Source organism: Schistocerca nitens, chromosome 1, assembly GCF_023898315.1.
Source record: "Schistocerca nitens isolate TAMUIC-IGC-003100 chromosome 1, iqSchNite1.1, whole genome shotgun sequence".
Lineage (NCBI taxonomy): Eukaryota > Metazoa > Arthropoda > Insecta > Orthoptera > Acrididae > Schistocerca > Schistocerca nitens.
The window spans coordinates 520635945-520662397 of record NC_064614.1 but is presented as its reverse complement, the minus strand read 5'-3'; the positions used below and the strand labels follow the sequence as shown (position 1 = coordinate 520662397).

General features: G+C 43.2%; 1 protein-coding gene across 1 annotated transcript in view; it reads right to left on the bottom strand.

The window, feature by feature from the left end:
• Positions 1-26026, bottom strand: part of LOC126258791 (proline-rich protein 2-like) — a 155516-nt gene extending 129490 nt beyond the window's left edge. Inside the window, exon 1 of the mRNA XM_049955673.1 lies at positions 25876-26026. Coding sequence (XP_049811630.1) covers positions 25876-26026 — 151 coding nt within the window. The remainder of the gene's footprint in view (positions 1-25875) is intronic.
• Positions 26027-26453: the final 427 nt, after the last annotated feature.

Genomic DNA, 26453 nt, shown 5'->3' with positions numbered 1-26453 from the left:
TTAACCTGGTAAATTTTGGACGTCAGCAGTGCTGCGTCATGGCCCTGAAAGATCATTCTGAATAAAAAAGAGAAAATTTCTTACCTCAATGAAGTCGCCGGATAACGCATATATATCTGCTCTTACAATAATTTTTTCTGGCACAGCCCTGTGCAATGCTGGCCGATAGATTTGTCATTTATGAAAGGGAAACAACTGATTTTTCTTTTGCAATAATCGGGATGATCATGGATTGGAGAAATTGTAAATTCTTTAAATTGAAATGGATGGTTGTTAAAAATTACTTTATATGAGAAAGATTATTATTAGGACATTTTTAAAACATTTAAATGGGACTTGAGATAACATTACTACATATGCGCGAGGCTGCTTTTTACCCTATACAATAATACTCAGGCTCCGGCATCGCTGCACCACGACCGGCCCAGTCAACACGATACACCCGACCAGAGCAGACTCCAGACTAGCAACAACTTACTGCTACAGGTCCACAGTTCCTACTGCAGTTAACATTGCTCTCTGGTCAGAGACCTTGCATATCGCAGGCAGCGCATGAGCAATACATCGAAATTACATCTGCTCGGACCTCTTACAACCTCAGCTACCGAGGCGGGTAACCCCACAGTTAATGGAATAAAAACCTAATAAGCAAAACCAAAAAAGTAATACACCATACAGCTGCGGAGAGTATTGCAACGTATTGGTCAGGAACCTCGAAATTAATAACAAAGGCAACCAGAGGCGTCTTTAAATGGAGGGTGAGTAGGGAAATATCAAGAATCACACAAGAAATGAGGAAATACGGAGGAAAACAAATGGTGAAAACACTAGTACAGACAAAGTCTAAGCAAAAATAATACTTTGTTATGGGCATCTTGAAAGTATGGATGGATAGTATAAGACGGTCGAAACAAGTATGGCTGTGAATATCCTCGAAGAAGAAAGAGAGGTAGACCAGTTATAATGTGGAAACAGGATGTAGATGAGGAAATGTATAGTAGAGATTTTATTCAGTTTCAGCTAAATTACGCCTGCGCAAATTCACTGACAAACTACGAATACCAACTTTACTCGGAATGTGTTCATTCGTTTCAGCCTATTTAAAAGGGGAATTTCGCAGCAGAGTGATAACAAGTTTCAATGAAACTAGAACGACTTAATGTGTAAGGTGAGTGGCATGTCTAAGCGATATTGAAGGAAGAGCGCAGCCCTGTGTCTACCGGAAGGCAGTAAGAGCTCTGGCAGGCCTTGCATAGAGACGCTTCTTGTTTCACATAATCATAAAGAGAACGTCGTAAGGAAGCAATCAAACACCTCGATGGTCTCTTGCATTATCCGAGGTCTTCTTTAGTCACTTAGTCAACTAAACCGTGAGTCGCATTGCAAATAAAACTCGCTTCCAGTTTCCTTCATAGTGATAACTTGCATGGGCTTGCTTCTGTTGTCGATATTGCCTCATTCCTTTTGGCTTGTTCTGAATATTTCACGAGCTACTGTTATAGCTACAGCCCTTTTATTAGACTACTCTATTTTTGACTAATGTTATGTTACTTCCTGGCAGATTAAAATTGTGTGCCGGATCCGGATTCGAACTCGGGACCTTTGCCTTTGGTGGCAGGGAGGAATTCATGCTGGAAACAGTCCCCCAGGATGTAACTAAACCGTTTCTCCGCAATATCCTTCTTCGAAATGCTACTTAGAAATTATTCTGTGAAGTCTGGAAGGTAGGGTACGAGATACTTGAGGAGGTAAAGCTGAGGACGGATCGTGAGTCGCGCTCGGGTAGCTCAGTTGGCAGAGCATTTTCCCACGAAAGGCAAAGATCCCGAATTCGAGTCCCGTTTCCGCACGAAGTTTTAATCGGCCGAGAAGTTTCATATCACCGCAGACTCCGTTGTAGAGCAAAAGTTCATTATGCAATATCACGTCATTTACTGTAATGAATTCAAAAATAGATGTAGTATTTGAAGATTAAAATAAAAGAAATCAACTGATCCCTGCACACGACTACTATCTTTACCTATGACTTGCATTTAATCTGTACCCATCTCTAGCTGATCTCTTACCTCAAGAACAGAAAATCTTTATAGAATACCTCACTGTGATAAACACTGAAGTTAACTTAGATGGAGGTTGTGAAGGCATTGCTACTTACGCATATAATTTTTTTTGTGATTTTCTTTAGATTTCTATTCTTTTTCTTTTGTTCATATGGGCATTTCTAATTGTGATTATGTAACATTCTACTGTGGTTTTTAAATGTAAAGATGTAATTGTGATTATTTCGTTTGCCAATGGATAAATATGTTTCTTGCTTTGTACCTGTACTAAAGTTTGTAAAGTTCTCTTTTGGAATATTATTAATTGTGAAAAATGCAGTCAATAACATTTATAAAGATTTATGTAATTTACGATAACGATATAACATCTATAGCGAGGAGACAGCGAGAGTGATATCGATAGTCGAAAGGTTGTTGTGTAGTAGAGGGGATGGTGGATGGAGTGTCTGTGAAGCGTGCGCGGAAAAATAGTACTGTGTTTTATGAAAAGCATACGTAATTGTATGGACAGTGATACCGAACTATCAGACTGTTAATTCTCTTTACCACTGCGGTATGTAATGCCATCGCCAGCGAACTTTAAGAGCAAATAAACCGGACTGTGAAAGTGCCGCTAACAATACTTTGTTGTGGACGACACGAACAGTGCTTTTATGCGAATGAACTTTGCTGGTATTGGTTTTGGGTGGTGGAACTGTTGTCTATCACATTCTATGAAGCCGTGAAAGTGAAGACTTTAATTAACTGTGCAATATAAATGACTTTCAGTGACGTTGTTGAAGTTTGAAATGCGAGAACAGAGTGGACATTGTTTACGGTGTGCTTCACACACAAGAACAATTCTATGAACTGTGTATTTGTGTACGACTAGATGAATGTGACGAACTGTGTAATTATGGACGCTAGTGTCACGGACAGTGCATAAAGTGTAAAAACGAGCGATGTCTACGTAATGCACTTTGAAAGAGAGGACATGACAACAACGGTCGTATACTGGCGTCTTGTGGTTTGTTAATCACCACGGTGTTAATGATACAGCTGTGCCGGAACTTTATTTGCGTTTCCCCGGAGCAGATTAACCAGCGGGACTGCCTGTATCCTGCTCTCATCATCGTAACCCGCCGACATCGTGCTGCCCAACGCAACGCTTCGTATGCAACAAAAAGTAAAGAGATTTCGCCGAACGCTATCCCCTGACCTAGAAACTTTCTTTCTCTATTAAAAGTATAAGAATTACAGACTCTATTCAAATAAATTGTTTGTTTAGTTTATGTTTGCTTTCTGCTAACGAAACTAAAATTACAATCAATGAATTAAAAGTTGCCTGTTAGTCATTGTTGAAACACCAGTAAATATAAACTTCTTCCTCTCATTAGAACTAATTCTCCTTGCATGTCAGAATTATTGTAGTTATTTTATGTAGTTTTATGTAATGTTATGAGACTAGATATATGACTGACTAATAAGAGTATTTTGTTGCGAAATATGGCGTCGCGCGGAAATTACGGCGACCGTCATAATTGCTTGCGTTCTGACCAATAACGTAAAAGCTGCTATTCCCGTATTGGTGCATTTCCTGACGTGAGCGTGAATTATAAATGTCAGCTGTCAAATCACGTAGGGACTGTTTACCCAGTAATAAAAGTTTTTGTTATTGTATTGCTACGAGTCGTAGTATTAAGAGACACTGGTTATACTCAAAAGTGGGTAGATGTATGGTGAACTCTCCCCCCCCCCCCTCCCAGTGTTCATGCAGTTATTAACAGTACTGTGTGTGATTCACGAAATTTTGTCATTTTTTCTAATTCCTTTCAGATATTGTCTTAGATGTCTTTGAAGTTTCGGAGAATATATACACAATTTTGTCGGTTCAGGTTAATTTCAGAGCAGTTTCTCGTGAATATTAGAGATTTCAGTTCATAAACAAAGTGGGATCGTGACCAATTCAGAGGAATAACAAAGAGTGTGGTTTTCGAACTAGAATTTTGGATGACTTCCCATTTCAGATTTTGATAATTATTTTTCCTGTGGGTTGAGGTCATCACAAGGTTTGCCAGCTTTTCCTATCGTATTAGCTATTAAAGTCAACTTGAGCGCTGTTTATTCTGGGTTATCACATGATCATAGTGCCTGAACACTCGTACTTTTATGTATTACATGTGATCAGGAGATTATTTAGGCGACAAATGTTATCAAGTGCATAATCACAGTTCTAGACACAAGAAACATAAGACACACGTGTGTGAACATGTGTAGCAAAATTATATAACGGTGATTCAGGTAAGATTGTCATCTCAGGTATTTCCTGAACCACTGAAGGCCTCGTAATTTTTTTTCTCGCAGATGTATTGTGTAAACAGTCCTCACTACATGACAGATGCGACAGAGAGCCTATTTCCATAGCTACATTAATATTACAGAGGTGTTGTTATTAGCTTCCCTATAGTAACATCTGCTGCTAATATTGCCGCGCTAAAAGAGACGAATTCAACAGCGCTTCACTCTTCAACGTCCTAATACTACTTTCAGAGCGATCGCAATTACAGTTTATCTGTTCTGAACATTATATGGACAGCTGTCTAATATGGAAGTTCGCGATTTCACAACTATGTAAGGAAATACAGAGTTGGTATAAGGAAGAGATAGAGTGTTGCACCACCACGATACAGGTTTAAAAGGGTCACAGAAGAAATGTAGCTGTGTCCTTCAGTGAATGCTGCAATACGAGACCGTTTAATCCGTACTCTAGTCAGGAACACACATAACTTAACGTTAAAGATATTAAATGTGCCCCACTATAAAGAGCCTCCCATCTGCTATGCTCAGCAGACATTTTTTGTGTCCCAGTCACAACTGAAGTTCCCCCTTTAGCTTTCGTTACTGAAGCAAAAACGCAAGTTAAGCAAAATACAGTCGAACCCGTAAGATCGAATTGTCTTTCAACAAATTTGTGGCTGTGCAACCTGATATGAGAATACTTATTATAAGTAGACCAGTAACTACGTAAGTATTTAACTACAACCACGGTGTGTTAACATAGGAGATATGTCTTCTGTCAGAGTGAGAACTGAGCTTGCACCTTGATAGATTGGCTAATCTAAATGAAACTGAGCTCTTGAGCGTGAGGTTGTGTCCCCGAAACTAGCAGCAAAGAAAGAAATATAGCCGGCTGTGGTGGCCTAGCGGTTCTAGGAGCTTCAGTCCGGAACCGAGCGACTGCTACGGTCGCAGGTTCGAATCCTGCCTTGGGCATGGATGTGTGGGATGTCCTTAGGTTAGTTAGGTTTAAGTACTTCTAAATTCTACGGGACTGATGACCTCCGATGTTAAGTCTCGTAGTGCTCAGAGCCATTTGAACCATTTTTTGAAAGAAATATAAATTTACAAGCGAAGTGGAGCTTGAAAATTATTGTTTACAGAAAAAAGTAAGAACCGAGTGAACTGGAACTCAAGGCGATTGCGCGGAATCATAGATTGACACAGCCATTCAGATGGATATCACAGGAGTGAGGTGTAACCGAAGTCCATGATTAGCGATATTGCTAAGTGAAAACGTCAGGGAAGCAATAAGCCCATCCGTCGCTATTGTACGAGGTCTAATACATTAATTGATCTGCGGTACCAAACTATTACGTGTGTTGTTAGATAAAATCGTGAGACATGAAACCGTCATCTATTATGTTTTAGCTAAGGAAGAAAGTGGAGTTACAGCCGTGAGATGCTTCATAACACTGTTTTCATGCTCGTCCTGCTACAGGGAAGCGACTCGCCAAAAGAACGTACCCACGACGTTGCTTAGAATGAGGCGTACAGTTTAATCATTTGGATATGCCTAGTAAACGAGCCTTTTATGTTGAGGAGAGTCTTGGTACTTTATGTGGCTCTCACTCGTAAGTGCAGGTGTTGGATAAAAATGTGGAAACACCGTAGGAATGGTGACAGCCAAACCTGCAGGTCGCGCTGTTGTATTTGATAACGAACGGCATCTTTTCAGTGCTCTCAGTACGTCTCAAGTGGTCAGAACAGTATAGTTGTGAGTGCATAATGCCAGACCTAAGTGAGTTCGAGCCTTGGGTAGATTGTTGGTGCCAACGGACTTGACGCATTGGTAACACCGGTTCCCGTCAGATCACCGAAGTTAAGCGCTGTCGGACTGGGCTAGCACGTGGCTGGGTGGCCGTCCGGTCTAGCGAGCGCTGTTGGCAAGTGGGGTGCACTTAGACCTTGCGAGGCAAACTGAGGAGCTATTTCATTGAGAAGTAGTGGCTCCGCTCTCGGAAACTGGCCTACGGCCGGAAGAGCTGTGTGCTGACCTCGTGCCCCTTCATATCCGCATCCAGTGACGCCTGTGGGCTGAGGATGACACGGCGGCCAGTCGATATCTTTGGGCCTTCATGGCCTTTGCGGGACGAGTTTTTAGTTAGATTGTTGGTGCTGGTATGGTGGATGCCTCCATAACCAAGCCAGCCGAAGTGTTCAGTGTCTCAAGAGGCGCCGCATCGTAGTTCTATACCGCATACAGGGAAACCGGACAAACATAATCCGAGTAGTCACAACTCGGCCGAAAGTGTACTTTGAGGAATCGCGACGGATGGTCATTGAAAAGGACTGAGGCGAAAAATAGGAGAACGACAGCTACAAAAGTCACTTCAGAATTGAATGTCGCACTCTCAAACCCTGTCAACATAAAAACAACACGAAGGGGCTACAGAAGTTGGGAACTGAAAAATTAGCTGAAATTTCAAAGCCAGACATCAGTGATACAGATGACCGTAACAGGAAAACTTGGTACCCAAGCCATAAAAGACTTTCGAGCAATGGAAGAATGTCGTTTGATGGAATGAGTCTTATTTCACACTGTTTTCTCGTTCTGGTCGAGTTTACGTTCCAAGAATGAAATATGGTGGGGGTTCAGTGAAAATTCGGGTAGTCATGTTGTGGAATTCCACGGGTCCCATGGCTATATTGCAAGGTCGCATTCCTGTCAAAGATTTTGTGACCATTTTGACTGATCAGGTCTATTCCGAGATACAATGTATGCACCTCAATAATGATGCTATAATCCAAGACCACATGGCCTGGGTTGACATAGCTTAAATCGCCCGGAACTGATTTTGTGAGCGCGAGGATCAGTTGCTGCATCTTCATTGGCACCACAGTTAAGAGATATCAATGTTATAGGGTCTTTGTATTCTACTGAGCTTTCCTTCGTGGGGGACCACAGTCCTACAGAACTTTTGACAGAAATCTCCTCCATTTAATATTAATTGTCCATTTATTTTACACCGTCACGATTTTGGCTTTATAACCATTCTTAAGTGTAGATTCAAATATTAAAATACGTATGACCCGTCTGTGACATATCATAGCCGAAAAAATATATTTCCGGTCTTGTAGAGCAGTTTGTATTGCAGTGTAGGAGTACATATCGAAGTTACTAATATGGTAGACATTTTACAATGAATTGATAAACAGAAGTGACAAATGCAGGTCACACGAATATATTAGCTGTTAAACACACCATACTGTGTGTTACTGGTTTTTCACTGTGGACAATGTTGGCCTTATTATGTATCTTCGATATGTACTCGTATTCTGTAATACGACAATAGGTCTATAAAGCCAGAAATATATCTTTACGGCGTTTTCCGCCGCCTTGATCCCCCTCACCCCCTGGTGTCTCCCTTCGTCTCCACTCCCAACCAGTTGCCGCGCCTTTACCGTTGTGTCCCTCCCTCTCTCCATCTCCACACCCTCCATCTCCTTTCCCAACACAATTTCCACCATCTACCCCTCCCAGATGATGAGCTTCGCCCTGACATCTACCCTTCCTACCAACTCTAACCCCCTCTTCCTGCCTCCTCCTCAGGGCTCCCTCTCCTCCCCCTCCCTCCTCCTGAGCGGCTCTCCCCTCCTACTCCCCCTCCATCTCTTGTGCCTCCTTTCAGTGTCTCTGCGCTCTCTTCTGCCCTGTCTTCCCTTTTCCTCTCCCGCCCCACTTGTCTCCTGCCTCTTCGTGAACCCATGGTTGCCTCTCCTCTCTTCATCCCGCCGCTTCCTCAGCTGCCCCATGCTCTCCCCTCCTTTTCTATCCTGTCTGACCTTTCCCTCGGCTGGTTCCACCTGGTAGTTTTACTCTTCGTCGTGTGTGCTCGAAGTGGGTTTTAAGTGTGTTGTTTCGGAGCGTTTTTAATACTGTGGCCAACTTTTAACCTGTGCATTCGCATTCAGTGTCTTCTCTGTGCTTCAAGAATCGCCAACTATGTTTTTTAACTTTCTGGTGACTTTTTTTAACTGTCCCCCATGAACGTCTACATGTCCATGTCTTTTTACCTCCATTTTCTCCCCTTTGTTTTATGTTCCCCTTTTTTATCTCCTTATGTATGTATCATTTTATTCTTGTTTTAGTTGTCGTGTCTCTCGGCTGAAGAGTGGCGGATTGTGCCGCTGACAGCCCTCCCCTGCCCATATGGGGCAGGGGAATGAAATCACAATAAAGAAAAAAAAATTACGGCGATGACATCTTGTTCAATAACATCCGTTTCCTTCCCACCAACAAGAACCTCTTCCTGCACACCCTCGCAACCCACCACGTGGATGCCTTCCTCCTCAATGAAACCTTTCTTCAGCTCCACCACACTGTACACACCTCGCCCTACCTCCTTCACCACTCCAATAATCCTCTCCTGATAGCGAGTGGCGGAGTAGCCATTGGTCACCACCACCGGATCCGTGTTCGGCTCCAACCTCTCCTTCCTGACCCCACGCAACACCTGATCCTTAGTCTCTTCTTCCCTGGCCTTACCATCACCTGCGCCACCATCTATGTCCACCCCAACACCCCTGTTCCTTTTGACTTCCTCTCCCACATTGACCGTACCTTCTCCTCCTACGTGATCGCCGCCGACCTTAACATCCATAGTCGTTCCGCCGCCCAGTTAGAGCGGTGGCATCGGTTCCTCTCCTCCCTCCAAGGCGACCTCATCCCCATTCCCCAGCACACCCACCCTGAATCCAGCTCCACTCCCGATGTCGTCCTCTCCTCTCCTAACCTCCTAACCTCCTTGGCCACATAGCGGTGGATGTTCTGGACCCCATTGGTAATGGCCCTGTCCTCCTCACCATTTCAGATGGTCGTCGCCCCCATCCCTGACCCTCCCCCGAAATACGTCCATGATTATTCCCGTGCCGACTGGGATGCCTACCGGGATACCCTCTCTACCCAGGTCGATAGCCACCCAGTCACCTACCACCACCCTGATGATATTACCCATGCCGCCTCCTTTCTCCAGCAGACCTTGTCTGAGGCTGTGGAGGCCCACGTCCCTTCCATCGCCATCCACCCCCACCGTCCTACTTTACCCCCGCAGGCCATCCTCCTTCTCCGTGAATCCTGCCTTCCCTACCGTGCCTTCCTGCACATGCATGACCTGGACGCAGTACGACGCCACCAGCAACTACAACGACACATCAGAAACTTGCTCGCGGCTAAGAAATGCCGGGACTGGCGACAGACATGCACCCGTCTTAATGTTACACTTCCTATCAACTCGTCCAAGTACTGGTCAGCCATCTACCACCTTACTGGATCTAAGCCCCCTCCCTACTACCCTCTCCTTCATGATGATCAACCCTTCCCTGACAACCTTAGTACAGCCAATCACTTTGCCTCCTACCTTTCTGATGTCTTTATCATCCCCTACAACCCCAGTTCAATTACTCCCTCTTCCCAGATGTCCACGATCGAACTGACACCTCTGTCCCTCCCCTCGCCCCTGGTTTCCAGTACTTGGACAACATTGCACACACCGAACTCAATGCCCCCATCACTACTTAGGATCTCATCGCTACACTCCGTACGACACGCAACACCGCTCCTGATCACGATCGTGTCACTTATCGCCACCTTTGTGAGGCTCCTGCCTCCTTCCTCTCCAGTCTGGCCAGGCTCTATAATGTAGTCCTGTCCACCGGCTACTACCCCGACCTGTGGAAAACCTCCCGCATCCTGATGTTCCTTAAACCCGACAAACCGCCATCTGCTGTCTCCTCCTACCGTCCCATTAGCCTTACCTCGGTCTTCAGCAAGGTCCTGGAATCCATCCTTACCCAACGCATCCACCAGCATCTCCGCCAGTACCGCCTCCTTCCCATTACCCAGTGTGGCTTTCGGACATCCTTCTCTACCAATGACCTTCTCCTTCACCGCACTCATCTCCTCTCCGAACAGCTTAATTCCCGTCACTCCACTATCTTCCTCTCCCTCGATCTCGAACGCGCCTATGACCTTGTGTGGCATTCTGGTCTCCTCTCCAAGCTCCAATCCTTCGCCTTTCCTATTCACTACATCCGTCTGATTGGGTCCTTTCTTTCCCAACGTCCTTCCTACGTCACCATCCATAACACAGATTCCTACATCTCCTTCCCCTCCGCCGGTGTGCCCCAAGGGTATGTCCTCTCTCCTCTTCTGTACCTTTTGTACACGGCGGACATGCCGCCACCTTCACCCCCCATCCACCTTCTCCAGTACGCCGATGACACCGCCTCCCTTGCCCTCGCCCCCATCCTGCAGCGCTCCCAATACCTTCTCCAGTCCCATCTTGACCGATTCACCACTTGGTGCAACCAGTGATTGCTTAAGGTCAATCCTTCCAAAACCCAGGCGATCTTTGTAGGCAAAACCACCCCTTCCTTGCGCCTCCTTGACTTCTATCTCACCATCTGTGGCCGTCCAATCGCCCTCACCCCCACCCTTAAGTACCTTGGCGTGACCCTTGACCGTCGCCTCTACTGGACCCCCCACCTCCGGACAATCCAAGCCAAGGCACACTCCTGACTCCATCTCCTCAATCTCCTTTCTGGCCGTACATGGGGTCTGGACCCCTCCACCATCCCCCACAACTATAAATCCCTCATCCGCCCCATCCTCTGCTATGCCCACCCTGTATGGATCTCCGCCCCTCCTACCTTTTACAAATCCCTTCAGAACCTTGAACGCCATGCTCTTCGCCTGGCCTATCGCATCCGTCTCCCGTCCCCCATGAGGATCCTGTATGACCTTATTCCGTTACCCCACTTCCTCCTTTTCCTTGAACGGATACAGATCCTCTACACCTCCCGTAAACTCGATCCTCCTCACCTGCTTGTCTCTCCCATCCTCTCCCACCCCCACCCGCTGCCTCATCTGTATTTCCACGTCCCACCTGCTCTACATCTCTCCACTCTCTTTACCCTCTCCTAAGGTGGCTTCCGCCAGCTCCCCCTCGCTGATGATGCCCTCCTCCCCTCCATCTACCCCTCCTACCAACTTTGATACTCCCCTCCCACTTCCTGTGTTTGTTCCTATGGGCACCCTCTCTCCCCTCTCTCACCCTTCCCTCCCTCCTTCCTTCTTCCCCCTCCTCCCCCGGGCTTCCCCTACCCCTGTACCTTCATTCCTCCCACCATCTCCTCTGCTATTGGCATCTTTGCTCTCCCCTCTCCCTCCCCCACCACCTTCTTCCCCTCTTGGCAGGTCCCCAGACTCGCACACGTTAAGTGGACATTCGCGCGCCGGAGATCATCGCCATCAGTTTCTCGTGTGTGTGCCATCGTGTTTGTGATTTAGTGTTTTTCGCCGCCACGCTCCTTCGTTCACTTGTACCGTCTACGTCATTAGTGTTTGTGCGCAGTGTCGACAGTTTTTCGTGTTTTTTCGTCGAGTGTGAACGTCTTCGTGTTTTAAATTTTTGTATCTACTGCTTTTTAACCACCAATCTGTTACTTTTCTGTCTTCCTTGTCTCTTTTATTGTAATGCTTGTGGTTGAAGAGCGGTGTAGATTTATCCATTGCCAGCCCACCTTTGTATGAGGTGTAAAGTAACAATAAATAAAACAAAAAAATTCACGGTGATGACACGTCACAGAGAGGTCAGACATATTTTAATATTTAAACATTCATTTGAGAATGGCTATAAAGCCTAAATGATAATTGTATGCATTAAAAGAGCAATTAACAGTTAAATGATGGAAATTTCTTTAATACGAAAAATACATTATGATCTGCTTTGGAGAGAAGAGTGCGTGATAGCTATACAGCTTCATCACTCTTACCTGAACTTGCCTTTGTTTTGCGGGAAGAGTGGTATAAGACTCACTTGGAAATTAAATTTTGATGTTAACGTTTCTCCTACACTATATTCGGCACGGTATTTGGTGATTCCATATTTGTGACTGCCCCCTGCATGAGAACCTGCAAGACGTGCAGAGAGTGGTAGTTAACTGCATACTTTGAAGCGGCAGTAAAATTTGTCGATAGCTGTCTGATGACGCACGTTTATGTTTCCTAGTTTGAATTGGAATGTTAGTCTGCGTTGATGGCAAAATAAGGGCAGGAGGATATGAAAATACTTCGTGTTATGATGTATCCTTGGAATAACCCATAACCAATTTCCTCTGCAGTCATTGTCGAATTGAACTCTATCAACTCCTGCTTCCTCCTTCGGGAACACAAATACTGTCAGCTGGTTATGCTAGACAAGTGGCAGATCTTGCTACAGGGGCTGTGGCGGGCACCCCGCTTCCCTGCGCCTGCCGCACCGCAGTCTGCGGGCCAGCCGGCGCTGCCCGTCAGCACAAGCTCGTCCCAAATTAATTGGAGGCTTGTTACTCTGGCGACAGGGCCTGTGATGACACAGCTCGCTCTCTTTTGTGATCGCCTTCTGTGTAATTAAAATCCGTTCGCATGTTTACACGCGTTTCGTAATTGCAATTACCTAAGTGTTTGCGAATTTGAAACGGGCTGAGGGGCAGATGGGCTATACAGGGGAAAGCTAAATTCATCGAGAACAGGCCGGCGACTGTCTGTCGTCGAGTGGCTGGCAATGATGATAACGTGAGCACTTACCGAGGTGATCACTTCCTCTTCCATTCATAATCGGACATATGAAAAATCTTCTGAACAACTTGGATAGATGTCCTACTTCCTAAAGAAGTAAGTAATGGTGCGATTAGAAATCAGAGAAATTTTTTGCAATAAGCCGGAAAATCGAGAATGTAAAGATATACAGTGAGCAGACACAGTCAGTAGTAATTCTCTTGCCTAAGACATCACAGCGTAACCTGGCAGTTATACCCCAACCACAATGCTGTTGTATACAAGGAATTGGCGCTTCGTTCCCTAATGTCAATGTTAAACCCGAGAAGAATAAACACTATACATCCTCCGAGGCTTTGTTAGCTGGCAGACAAGCGATAAAGTTTCCTGCAACAAGCTGTAAGAGCCTTGTATCCTTCCTCTTGATATTTCCATCTGATATTTTTTAACAATTTGATTTACTTATTTTTTCAAATGGCTCTGAGCACTATGGGACTTAACTGCTGTGGTCATCAGTCCCCTAGAACTTAGAACTACTTAAACCTAACTAACCTAAGGACATCACACACATCCATGCCCGAGGCAGGATTCGAACCTGCGACCGTAGCGCTCGCGCGGTTCCAGACTGTAGCGCCTAGAACCGCTCGGCCACCCCGGCCGGCACTTATTTTTTCATATCGAGTCTGACGGCTCTCGATGATAGATAAATTATCACTGATTGCTAAGAATGGTCTATAGAGGAGCAGTGAGTTAGATTACTGCATTCGCAGCATTCCGTTACGGGCCTCGATGCTGTGTAGTCGCGGAAAAAAATGTTATTCTGACGATCAAGTAAATTAAATACAGCATGAGAAGACAGGACTGCAAAATGAAATGGTGCAGCTACGTCGGGAACAGTCTAGAATTTAAGTGTGAAAAGTTTCTCCAGTTGCTTGCCGACTACTGCGCTTTTTTGTGAATATCTTTGGAACGCTGAGTGACAACCGAACACGTAAGATGCCGTTCGTGATCCGAAATATCACAGTTCTCGTATTATAACTTTCATTTTCCATTGTACTTCGAAGAAATTGATGTGACGAGCATCAGTACTACTAATACGGCGCTCAAAAGTCAACTTAAACATGGCAGGAGCATTCAGGCAACAACATTTCAGACGAGACATCATGGAAGAACAACTTAATGACGACCCAAGAAAGAAACATGCGCATATCGTTTCATCTCAAATCCCCGAAACAAAGACGTATGGCGTGGCAAATTTATGATGAACTACGTTTCATAAAGAGATAGAAAAAGTAATAAGAACAGTTTTAGTTCTGAAATTTTCTAAGCGTAGGGCGGTATGTGAGTTGTCATATCACCATGTCACTACTAGATAAATGGCTCTCCATGGACGTAATCCAGGAGCTTACTTGTCCAAGAAACTTTGTATGGCATCTATTTGCTCACCTTAGGTTATATTCATGCACAAACTCAAGTCTTACACTGATTTACGTTAATATTAATGCTGTTGGGCACCGTTATACAACCACATCTACAGTAAACCTACTCGCTTACCTTACTACAGGACTGGACCCAGACAACAAGCTCCCTACTTGACACGATTCTTTTACGTTCAAACGCTAAAGAGGATTTAGGCCTGGGTTCGGGACTGTTTAACCTTCCTGAGACAACAGTACTGTGGTGTCACCGCCAGACACCACACTTGCTAGGTGGTAGCCTTTAAATCGGCCGCGGTCCATTAGTATACGTCGGACCCGCGTGTCGCCACTGTCAGTGATCGCAGACCGAGCGCCGCCACACGGCAGGTCTAGAGAGACTTTCTAGCACTCGCCCCAGTTGTACAGCTGACGTTCATAGGAAGGGTTCACTGACAAATTGCGCTCTCATTTGCCGAGACGATAGTTAGCATAGCCTTCAGCTACGTCATTTGCTACGACCTAGCAAGGCGCCGTATTCAATTGATATTTATATTGAAGCATGTACAGTCAAGAGCGATGTACACCAATTATGGATTAAAGTTAAGTATTAAATCATCTACGTACTTTATTTGCAATTCTCAAGACTTTGTCCTGTTCCAGACCTCACGCCAATCTGCGTGAGCTTAACGCGTGCCTTTCGGCTACCTCCGAGTGGCGTGGCTGTCTTGCTACGCCACTACAAGTACCAAATATGGTTTTACACAATCCTCGACGATTGCTGCCTTACTGTGGTGAGGAGATTTGTGTAATCTGCTATGACGCAGAGAGCTACGCAGCTTGAGCTGCCGGCAGGTTGGCTACGTGGGATTTCCAAATGTGGTGTTTCTGGTCCTGCTGTAGGTACCGCGGGACATCCGGCCAGTTTTACACCATGCGTTTTGCAACCAGAGCCTCTCCCACTGCTGATTTACGCCAGCCGTTTACCAGCAGATGATGTGCTGTCGCTGTCAGACAGGAAGGGTCCTCACCGACAGCCTTCGTTTCCGTACAGTTTCGTAGGAGTAAGCTAAAGGAGTTCTTTACGCTGTGGGTAGTAGAAAAAATTACAACAACGAAAGGGAAGCTATTTCTTCTCAAGGATGGTTCAATGGCTCTGAGCACTATGGGACTTAACTGCTTAGGTCATCAGTCCCCTAGAACTGAGAACTACTTAAACATAACTAACCTAAGGACATCACACACATCCATGCTCAATGATGGTCATCGTTACTGTATGCACAGCAAACGTGATGATTATACGAATAGGTTGTGAGTGAAAGGAGTAAGTACGTGGCTGTTTAAGAACGCAAATGGTAGAATCGTTGTTGAACAGCGATATTCTCGTCCATCTGACGAAACTGATATGTTGGTCGAGAAACGAATGCATCACTGGAGGAAACGAGTCCACGAAGAAAAGTGCCTATTTTTCAGTTTTCTTAAAGAGGCAATGTAAGATGTGAAAGGTAAAGGCTTAAATTTCGTTGCGAATATGCCAAATTATGAGAAATCCAAGACTGCAGCGTGTAAAGCAACAACGGGAACTATTGGGACGGCCCAGAACTCTAGGACTAGTTCGGAGATTTAAATGAGCGAAGACGTTCGTTGGAGCAACGGAGGGTAACTGGTGATTGGAAAAAAGCGCAAGTCACGCCCGTTTTCAAGAAGGGCGGTAGGAAAAACACATGTAATTATAGGCCTATAGTGTTGACGGCAGTCTGCGGTAGAATTATAGAACATGTTTTATGCTCAGAAATTACGACGTTTTTGGAAAACAAAAATTTCGAAACGTTCTGGCAGATTAAAACCGTGTGCCGGACCGAGACAAGAATTCGGGACTTTTGACTTTCGCGGGCAATTGCTCTACCAACTGAGCTACCCATGCACGACTCACGCCCCGTCCTCACAGCTTTACTGCTGCCAGTACCTCGTCTCCTACCTTCCAAACTTTACAGAAGCTCTCCTGCGAACCTTGCAGAACTAGCACTCGTGAAACAAAGGATGTTGAGGAGACATGGCTTAACCACAGCGTAGGGGATGTTTCCAGAATGAGATTTTCACTCTGCAGCGGAGTGTGCGCTGATATGAAACTTCCTGGCAGATTAAAACTGTGTGCCGGACCGAGACACGAACTCGGGACCTTTGCCTTTCGCGGGCAATTCCTCTACCAACTGAGCTACCCAAGCACGACTCAGCCCCGTCCTCACAGCTTTACTTCTTCATAAAAATTAACAAGGATGCCACAAACAGAGATCTTGCGAAAGTCAGCCCGCTCTGTTCCTCCATGAGATCCACAGCGCCATAGACAACGTTGATGCTGTGTTCCTTCACTTCAGGAAGTCTTTTGATACCGTCCCGCACTGCAGTTTAGTGAAAAAATACGAGCTTACCTGATTTGCGACTTGGTTCAAGACTTCCTGTAGACAGAACTCAACAGGTCACTCGTAACGGAACAAAATCTACATGTTTCAATAATTTTCGAAGTATCCCAAGGAAGTGTGACAGGACCGTTACTGCTTACAATTTATATAAATCATACAGTAAGATGCGTTGGAAGCTTTTTAAGACTGTTTGCAGATGATGCGATTGTCTATAAGAAAGTACCAAAGCTAAGAGACCGTATCGAATTGCACAATGACCTACAGAAGGTTGCTGAATGCTGCAACCTCTGGTGGTTGACCCTTTACGTAAATAAATCTAACATTCTACGTGTACACAGGAAAAGATATTCACCTTGTAGAATTACACTGTTGATGTCAAATTTCTGGAAACAGAATCTACCGTAAAACAAGTGGGAGTAACTGTCCAGAGCTACCTTAAGTGCAACGACCACATAAAACAAATATTACGAAAAGCAGATGTCAGTCTGAAACTCAAAGGAAAAATCTTAAGGAAATGTAACTCATTCACGACAGAAGTGGCTCATAAGATGCTTGTTCGACCGACCGATTCTTCAGTATTTTTAGTCAATTTGGGACCTTACCATGTATTACTGATAGAAGAAATAGAGAAGATGCAACTGAAAGTGGCGCGTTTCGTCACGGAATCGTTTAGTCGGCGTGAGAGAGTTACAGAGATGCTCTACGAAATCCGGTGGTAGAGGCTACAAGAGAAGCGTTGTGCATCTCGGAGAGGATTAGTATTAAAATTCAACATATTTCTTCCTCCCACATGTACACTCGACATAAAACTCGACCAGCGACCGGCCGCTTCAGAGGCTAAGTCCGCGCCGATCGCGACATGGGATAAATAAACTGGCCAACTCGCTAATTCTCAAAGTCCGGTTATCTGCACAATCTCGCAACACTGTAGACTGCGGCACTTCCTGGAGGAAAACTTGTCCCATGATAGAGAAACCATAGGTTGATTGCTCCTGTGGTCTAGTGGCAAGCCGGCACGGCAGCTCAGCGTGTTCGGTCATAGGGTTAACTCCCTCTGTAATAAAAAAAAAACTGAGTCAATCGATCAACAACGAACTTCAACGGATGTCTCACAACTTCCGCTCATCGCTTTTGATGATTTAAAACACTTTATTATTAAATGTTCCTCCACAGAAAACTTCTGCGATTTCCATTCACGCTCAAAAGCAACGGAGACAGACGCCCTGATCAGTAGGTGGGTGCTGTATTACACTAATCGGCAAGAGCTGAGTATGGCCCGAAATTAATTTTATAGACTGGGACGAAATTAAACCACCTCACTACATCCGATGAATTTATAAATCCTTCATACCTCGTTTCTTTTCCTTTCAAACTCAATTATTTGTGCAACTTTTGGTCAATGTTCGTATGTTTTCGTCAAGCCAGAGTGAGCGTCTGTGGTGTAAAGTGTTTCATTCTTTATGGTAAGTCTATGCGATAAACTGTGTGAATACCTTGCAATGCATGCTCTGTAGCAGTGCAGGAACACTGCACTTTTGGAGTTCCATGTATGGGTTCATGAAGTATTTAATGTAGATCGGAAGTGGTTGTTAAGGTCATCAGATTTAATTGCTAACGCCGGTGTCAGAAAACTTCTACAGTTAAATGCTATTGCAAAAATTTAGAAGAGAGGAACTATATTAATCAACATGTTCACTTCATAAACAACCTTCTGACATGTTAGACCTATATGACGAACAAAGCTCAAATTCGTATCGTTGACAGTCGGTTTGAATCTTTTCAGGAACTATTTTACAGTGAAGCACCTTGGCATTTGCAAAGCAGACATCCATGATATTAACATAATTTACTAAGTGGAAATCGGACGAAGATTAATGTTTAAAGGCATTCTTCAGATTTCGTATAAGGAATTTTTACTAGCAGTTTGCAACTCCATTAATTAAAATGGAAAATAAAAGGCTATAGTCAGCGGCTTCGACCGAGATTGGACTGCTATGTCATATAGTACGAGCACCGCAACGCACAAGGGAACCTCTGAGCTAACGACACACTGGCGGCAACAGGCGGACTATAGTCACTGCGATGTTGCCTGATTCTCAAAACGCAACCTTAAACACACAAACAGGTGTTACTTATGTGACGAAAGCCGTTCTTGGAGTCCAGAAATTAAATATACTTTCTAAGTGTCTCATCTTACAGTGGATTATATCGTATGAGTCTTCGATGTGGAAAACGAATGTCAAGTGAATTTAGCGAGGTAATGCCGGCCTACACCCGGAAGTAAATGCACTATCACAGTGTTGACAAATAATTGCTACGACGCTGCCAATTCTCGGCTCTATTACGAGGCAGCTCTTCAGCGAAATGCTTGTCGTGATTGTCCGATACGGCTCTTCAGGGTGGAGACGCGCGCGCACGTTTGGTTTTTATGCGGCGTTCTCCCCTGATAGTTTCTGACGTCGCCTTGTGGGCTATGTATACATCTGAGACATTCAATTATCATTCATTCAGACTGATACAAGTTTCAGCTTACGGCGTGGAAGAAGGCTGTTGACGCCGACATATCATTTTAACGTAGGGAAAGCACAACGGATGATTCAATGTTTCTCATTCAACATAAAGCATGTGAGATAATTTTCCGTAACGTTCATAATCATCTTAAGATACAAACGAAGTAAAAATACATCGGAAGCTTATTTGAATTGAACATAATGTAACATACCAAACGGTTTGCACCTCGATGTCGAATGTGTCCACATTCAATCTTTTGCAGCATACATATAGAATGTCGTGATTACCACGAGAATGAAGAAATATGTTGGTAAGGATGGAAGCAAGAAGAGACGCAGTCAACAAATATTCGATTCCTCGTGGCATTCATTTCATTTGAGATGTAAGAAGAGGTAAAGCGGGATATTACTTTCGTAACACGAAATATATGCCGCACATATTGATAACGAGGAAGTCTGCGTCTTCATACGTTTCCTCCTTAAAATCTGTATGCTCTATTATATACTAAGTAGCCTGATCAATGTTTCAGTAATGTTACCCTCTTGTTTGACCCCGTAACGATGAACAGATTCCAAATGCATGTCTCTGCATGAAAGTATGCGTTCGAACTCTTCCTGCGTTGTTTTTTGTGTTTTATTGCTCGGAATTCCTGATGCAGACCCTTCTTTCATAGCTACTCTTTATGTGCATCGATACTAAATAGGGATGTGAAAAGTCTTGAAAGTGAGAGAATGATATTAATAATCGTAACAAGAACAAGCAAATAATGAATGAAGTTTATTGCAATGGAGACTGAAAATGGCTGTGAATATAAAAATCTATAAAAATACACCGCTGAAATCTACCAATGAATTGTGTAGTTATACTCATCAGCTTCAGTGAAAGGGATATAGCTGCCATAGTTAATACATCAATAATAACCTCGTTTATTACTTCAGTGACTGTTACCGTCTTGTTTGACACCGAGATGATGTAAACAACACAAATTCGGGTCCCTGACAGATAATTCTAGTCTCTTCAGGGACTTAGTCTTGTTTTGTTGTTGTTGTAAATTGGCATTCGCGAAGAATACTACTGTCGCAAATCCTGAGAGGTTTTCGAAACACATATGATACGGAGGGTTAAGAATAGTCTCTCAGTTTTGACCTTTAGAATAGTAGTTGCCGCGCGGTGTGGCCGAGCGGTCTGGTGCGGCGTGTCACAGATTTCACGGCCGCTTCTGCCGGAGGTTCGAGTCCTCCCACGGGCATGGATGTGTGTGTTGTCCTTCGAATAAGTTAGTTTAAGTTAGTGTAAGTAGTTTCTACGTCTAGGAGACGATGACCCTAGCAGTTTGGCCCCTTAGGCATTAGAACTTAAAAAAGAGCACTCGCAGAAGGAATTGATAAGATCAAGCTTCTGCAGAAAAACTGGAACTAATGAAAAAAACAGCTATAGTTATATAAATTGAGCACTTTGCTGCAGCAGTGCCTTGTTCGCGCAGTAGTAAATACTGCCCTTAACATAATCGTAGCTGATGTATACAGCTCCCAAAGTGAAACATGAAGAGTACGACCACCTTTTGCATGAAGCGACCATTTTGAACTGAAATACGTTTCCTATCTCAAAACCACTCCTTCTGTGATAATTACTGACAATATTTGATCGAGATGACATGAAAATATTAAATGGATGTAGCAGATACAATGTAGTCCAACAACCGCAAATCATTCTCATACCAATACAGATGCCAAGAAAGGCGTACGACGTTGTGAGTCGACTACTTTAGTGGCAAGAAGATTCCGTTTCCTTAGCGGGAATTCTTCACGAACGGATGCGGAAACAATGCAGTCCTAATGACAGTAATGGCGGTATGCCTACATGTCTAAAAAGAGCAGAAAACCTAATTGTTAACCCTTTGAGTAATATTCCCACGTCTGTGACCAGTATCATGGTTAAAGCTCATGTATTACCACTGTTCTTGCTTACTTACATCATCAAATGACAGCAGAAACGGAGAGAAATACTTTCGGAGTATACGCCTTGATATTTGAATTCAGTTTTGGATGTATCAGATTTTCTTTTTCAATAAAGCTATTGTTTCTGTTTCCAGACAACATTTCATATCCTTCTTACTTCTGCCGCAGCAGTTATTTTGCTGCCCACATTGGAAACCACGCCTAAGACTACCATCGTCTCATTTCCTGACCTAATACCCTCTGCATAGCCTTACCTAATTTTACTGCTTCTCATTACCCTTTTATTAAAGGCTATACACCAAGGAAAGAGAAATAACATATATATGTAATGTTTACCGTGATGAAAACAGAAAATTGTGCTTATAAAAGCGCTCAGAACCTCTGAACGAGCCTTTAAATTTGCAGCACACACCAGACGGAATGAAAGAAAATACGAGTAAGATTAAGAGGAGCAAATTGGCCACAGCGACCGTAGGGAGGGTTTGATGTAGTCCCTTGAAGTTGGACCAGTCTCCATCGAATCTAGTTCCTGATAGACCAAAATATGATCTTGATACAAAAGCATCAGTGTACTCATATGGGAACTACTTCCAACGTGTAATTGAAAGAATACCTGGTCACGTTAGGTAGCGTTTCTCTTGCAGCCATCATTAATTTTCAGCCCATTCCTTGATGACGCACTGAAATGTTTTCGAACTTTTCTCATTGTTTCCGGCCTCAGAGATTTCTTAACCCATTACTGGCCATTGTCCCTTTTTTGGGACGCGTATATTTTACTTATTTGTACGTAAGCAATGGAGCTTTTAGGCTTTATTGTTGCACCTGTAGGTTCAACTAACTGCTATAATGCCTGTAAATGTAAAATAAATAACTTTTTTCTGAGTACTTCACGTCAGGAAAATTATAAACTTGCCGATTTTTTGTTCTCGCACTGCGCAGCACTGTATGTCTGCTGGTAGTTCTTGGACGACAATGAGCTGTCATTTAGTTGTCTGAGCGTGTTTGTTATGAACATACGGATGTCCATGTAAGATTAAGTATACGATTTAGTTGTCTGAGCGTGTTTGTTATGAACATATGGATGTCCATGTAAGATTAAGTATACGATTTAGTTGTCTGAGCGTGTTTGTTATGAACATATGGATGTCCATGTAAGATTAAGTATACGATTTAGTTGTCTGAGCGTGTTTGTTATGAACATACGGATGTCCATGTAAGATTAAGTATACGATTTAGTTGTCTGAGCGTGTTTGTTATGAACATATGGATGTCCATGTAAGATTAAGTATACGATTTAGTTGTCTGAGCGTGTTTGTTATGAACATATGGATGTCCGTGTAAGATTAAGTATACGATTTAGTTGTCTGAGCGTGTTTGTTATGAACATATGGATGTCCATGTAAGATTAAGTATACGATTTAGTTGTCTGAGCGTGTTTGTTATGAACATATGGATGTCCATGTTATATTAAGTATACGATTTAGTTGTCTGAGCGTGTTTGTTATGAACATAAGGATGTCCATGTAAGATTAAGTATACTTCAGATTTTCTCAAGTAAGTGCAACATCGATATATATTATGCATCCCAATAATGGGACAATGGCATGTTACACTATCATTTATTGTTGATGTGCCCTATTCTTTTATACACGTATTATACAGAGAAGAATTGCATTTTACGTTCTTTATATCTGCTTTTTTCATGTTCTATTCGAATTTTAAGATTCCAACAGGATGAAAACGTGCTGGGTGGTCTTACACTTGAAGAAATTCTAGCAGAACTAGCGAACCATCAAGAGAGTGACGATGAAGATGATGACGTAGAATTGGCGATTATTCCACCCGATGCAGATGTAATAACAGATGAAGAAGACATTGATGAAAATGTATTGAACAATGAGTCTGTTGTACATGATGTAGCCGGTACTTTAGAGAGAAGCTCTCACTTTTGGATGTCCGACAGAGAATAGTGACGTTTTACCTATCAAAGAAAACAGGATCAGTACCACACGCGAAGGATCACAAGGAAGCAAATTGATGGGAGCACGGGTGAGCACAGATGTACGACTAGATCCAGGAAATCATTTCACTGTGCCAAGTAAAACACAGAAGAGAGTAAAACACAGAATAGATGCGCTTACTGCAAGAAAAGAAAACAAAAAATTTGTGATAGGAGCAATGTTGGTGTACACGACAAGTGTTTTGCTTCATTTCATACTGAATAGACATTCAATAATATTAAAACATTCTTTATTTATTATTTGTGTTGCTTCTTACAATATTATGCATGGAGAATAAGGTTGTGAATCTGGATAGCGCATTTGGCCAATGACCCAAAAATAGGACGGTCTGTAGTTTTTGTTCTAATAAACTGAAAATTTTCAAAATAACTTTTTATTCAATTAATCACTCGATGTAACGTATTTATGTATAAAAGTTTGCAGAAAATGATCCGATAGAGTTTTGGCCAGTAATGGGTTAAAGCGTTAAATCGAGTGTTAGTCACACCGTAAGTTAGACACCCATAAAGCTCTGACTTGCTTTAGAGCATCAAATCATTTGAGCAGCGATTCCAATATACAGAAGACCACTTCTGAAGAAGGGCCTCCTGTCAGCAGGTCCTGGAATACAACACTGTGGGCAGTAACAATACCCATGTTTTACGTCACAAGATGCAGAAGTGATTTATATACTTTTCGAAAAACTCATTTCATGAATGCTTTCGAGTCTGGTAGTGTATGGGAAGGGTGTTTTTGTGATGATAAAAAGTCGGGTAACGCAGATTTCACTAGTTCCGTTGGATTTGAGAATGGGAATCAGTTTTTGGGTAGTCGAGTGATGTGATCATGGTCAAGATCGAGTGCTGTTTCTACATCACAGTGGCTGCCGCCGCGTTCCTGTTTCGTCAACACAAACACCACGTGTCTGGGCACACTGCTCATCACGTCAGCCGGCCGCTGGTGGCCGAGCGGTTCTGGCGCTACAGTCTGGAACCGCGCGACCGCTACGGTCGCAGGTTCGAATCCTGCCTCGGGCATGGATGTGTGTGTTGTCCTTAGGTTAGTTAGGTTTAAGTTCTAGGGGACTTATGACCTCAGTAGTTGAGTCCCATAGTGCTCAGAGCCATTTGAACCATTTGAACCATCACGTCACATGCTGCGAGTGGTCGTGTCAAGAGGGCGCAGTGTTTTTTCAACGTGTTACTCAAGTAACAAGTCAAATGGATTACGTGACTGGGACAGAAACCTTAATTTACCTTTCATTGCTTATTTGTGGTCTGACATAATGAACAACAGCATCATTTAATATCTTCCCTAATGATGATCGTTTCTTTCTTAACAGTGATTCTTGACAAAGCATTTTAACGAAGTTTATATTTTTAACTGAAAAATATATTTTTTTATTTTGTCAGTCTTTGTTTCTCCACTGAGCTGTAAATGGTTCTGTTTATAAAACGCGTGCTAACGTCACACGGGCGACAGTCGCAATGCAGTCGCAGTGGAGTCGAGAGTAGGGTGCGTGTGGTTGCACTGATTGAGCATGGCAACTACTCGGCATCATAAGCTGGAGAAAAGTGTGGAGTACCGGCAAGAACAGCTAGACGCTGGTGGAAAGAATACCAGGAAAGGGGCTATATAGGCCGGAAAAGAGGAAGTGGCCGGCCCTGTGTGTCTACTGCAACAGATGATTAACGTGGTTTGGAGAATATACGTGCTAATCCATTCCTCAGATGCCGTGGCCTGAAAGAGATATCTCAGTTTTCCGGCAGCGGAAAGACTGTTGCGAGGAGACTGAAAGAAGCCGGATTATATTGTCGGAGAGCTGCTATGAATCAGCCATTGACCGACTATAGAAGGATTGATCGCGTGGTTTTTGTAGCAGAATATATCGACTTTGACTGGACTAGAGTAATCTTTTCGGATGAAAAAATATTTTCTTCCTGTAGCGACGCCCCTGTTCAGGAGACACACTAAATTTTCCCCATAAATTTATTAGTTTGTGCTGTTAGTGACTTTACATTTGTAGTAGGAACAAAATAATAAATAATATATCATGATTTTAGTAGTTAATCCCTCATCTGATAAGTAAATATGACCCCTGAATTTGTCAATATCTGCATTAATACGCAAATGTTTTTTGCGTTAGGTATACCGCCCACGAGGACAACGCTTCCAGCCAATGTATCTTAACGAAAGACAAAGAAGTGTACGGTTCTCTGTAGCTGTATGGAGCTACATTTCGGATCATGAGGCAGGTCCTCTCTGGAGACCAGAGGGAATTCTCAACGGAGAGGCCTACATTAACATACTGAATTACGTTATGAAGCCGAGTGCTGAAATGCCGTACCCAGGCTGTGAAATATATGTTGTGCAGGTATGAACAGTGGACGTGTGGAACAATTAAGAGTATTTCCGGTTTTTCCTACGATTTATTCATTACTTTGATAAGCTCTACTTCTTATCGAAGCGTCTGCTCTACATTTTCAGTTGTATAATTTTGATTTCTTCACCTTGCTTTGATATTGATGGCCCTGAAATGCAACTTTCCCGGGCATTATTTAAGTTTCTTCCTTAGTGCCTCGTTCCATAATTGTACGTGTAAGGAAGACGCCGTGTATAAATAACTGATATACATAAATTTCATTTGCCTACTTACCTTTTCTCTTCTTAGGCTTCTCTCCACAGTTACTTCTTATACGACTCTGCGATTCGTTTCTATCTCCTTCTACCTTGTTTTGGTCATTTTCCACTACATTCAGTATCCTTTTACCTGTAGGCGGACCATACTTAATTTTTTCAGATCCCATGTTTCACTTACAAAGAAAAGAGTACTCTACATAATCCATTTTGCAGCGTGTTTCTATATTTCTGTGACTTGTATGTTTACTTGAAAGAAAATTATTCGTAAACGTAAATGGTTTGCTAGCGCTGTTCTTCGTTATACTTTTGTTAAGCATCTATTTCTCTCTCATTCTGGTCCTGACGTGGCTGAAGTGCTATACTTGTAATGGCATCAGATTTTATTGGTGTGTTCATATGTTTATTACTTTTTCTCATTGCCATTACCATTTGTTGTTGTTCTTACATTCCAGTGTTATTATTTTCTCGATTTTCGGATAATACCTACAAAATGTTGTTCATTTTGTTTCTAAATATGGAACAATTACGAAATTTTTAACAAATGTGATGCAGCGTATCTTTTCACAATTGAATTTAACTGTTAATGTTAACTGT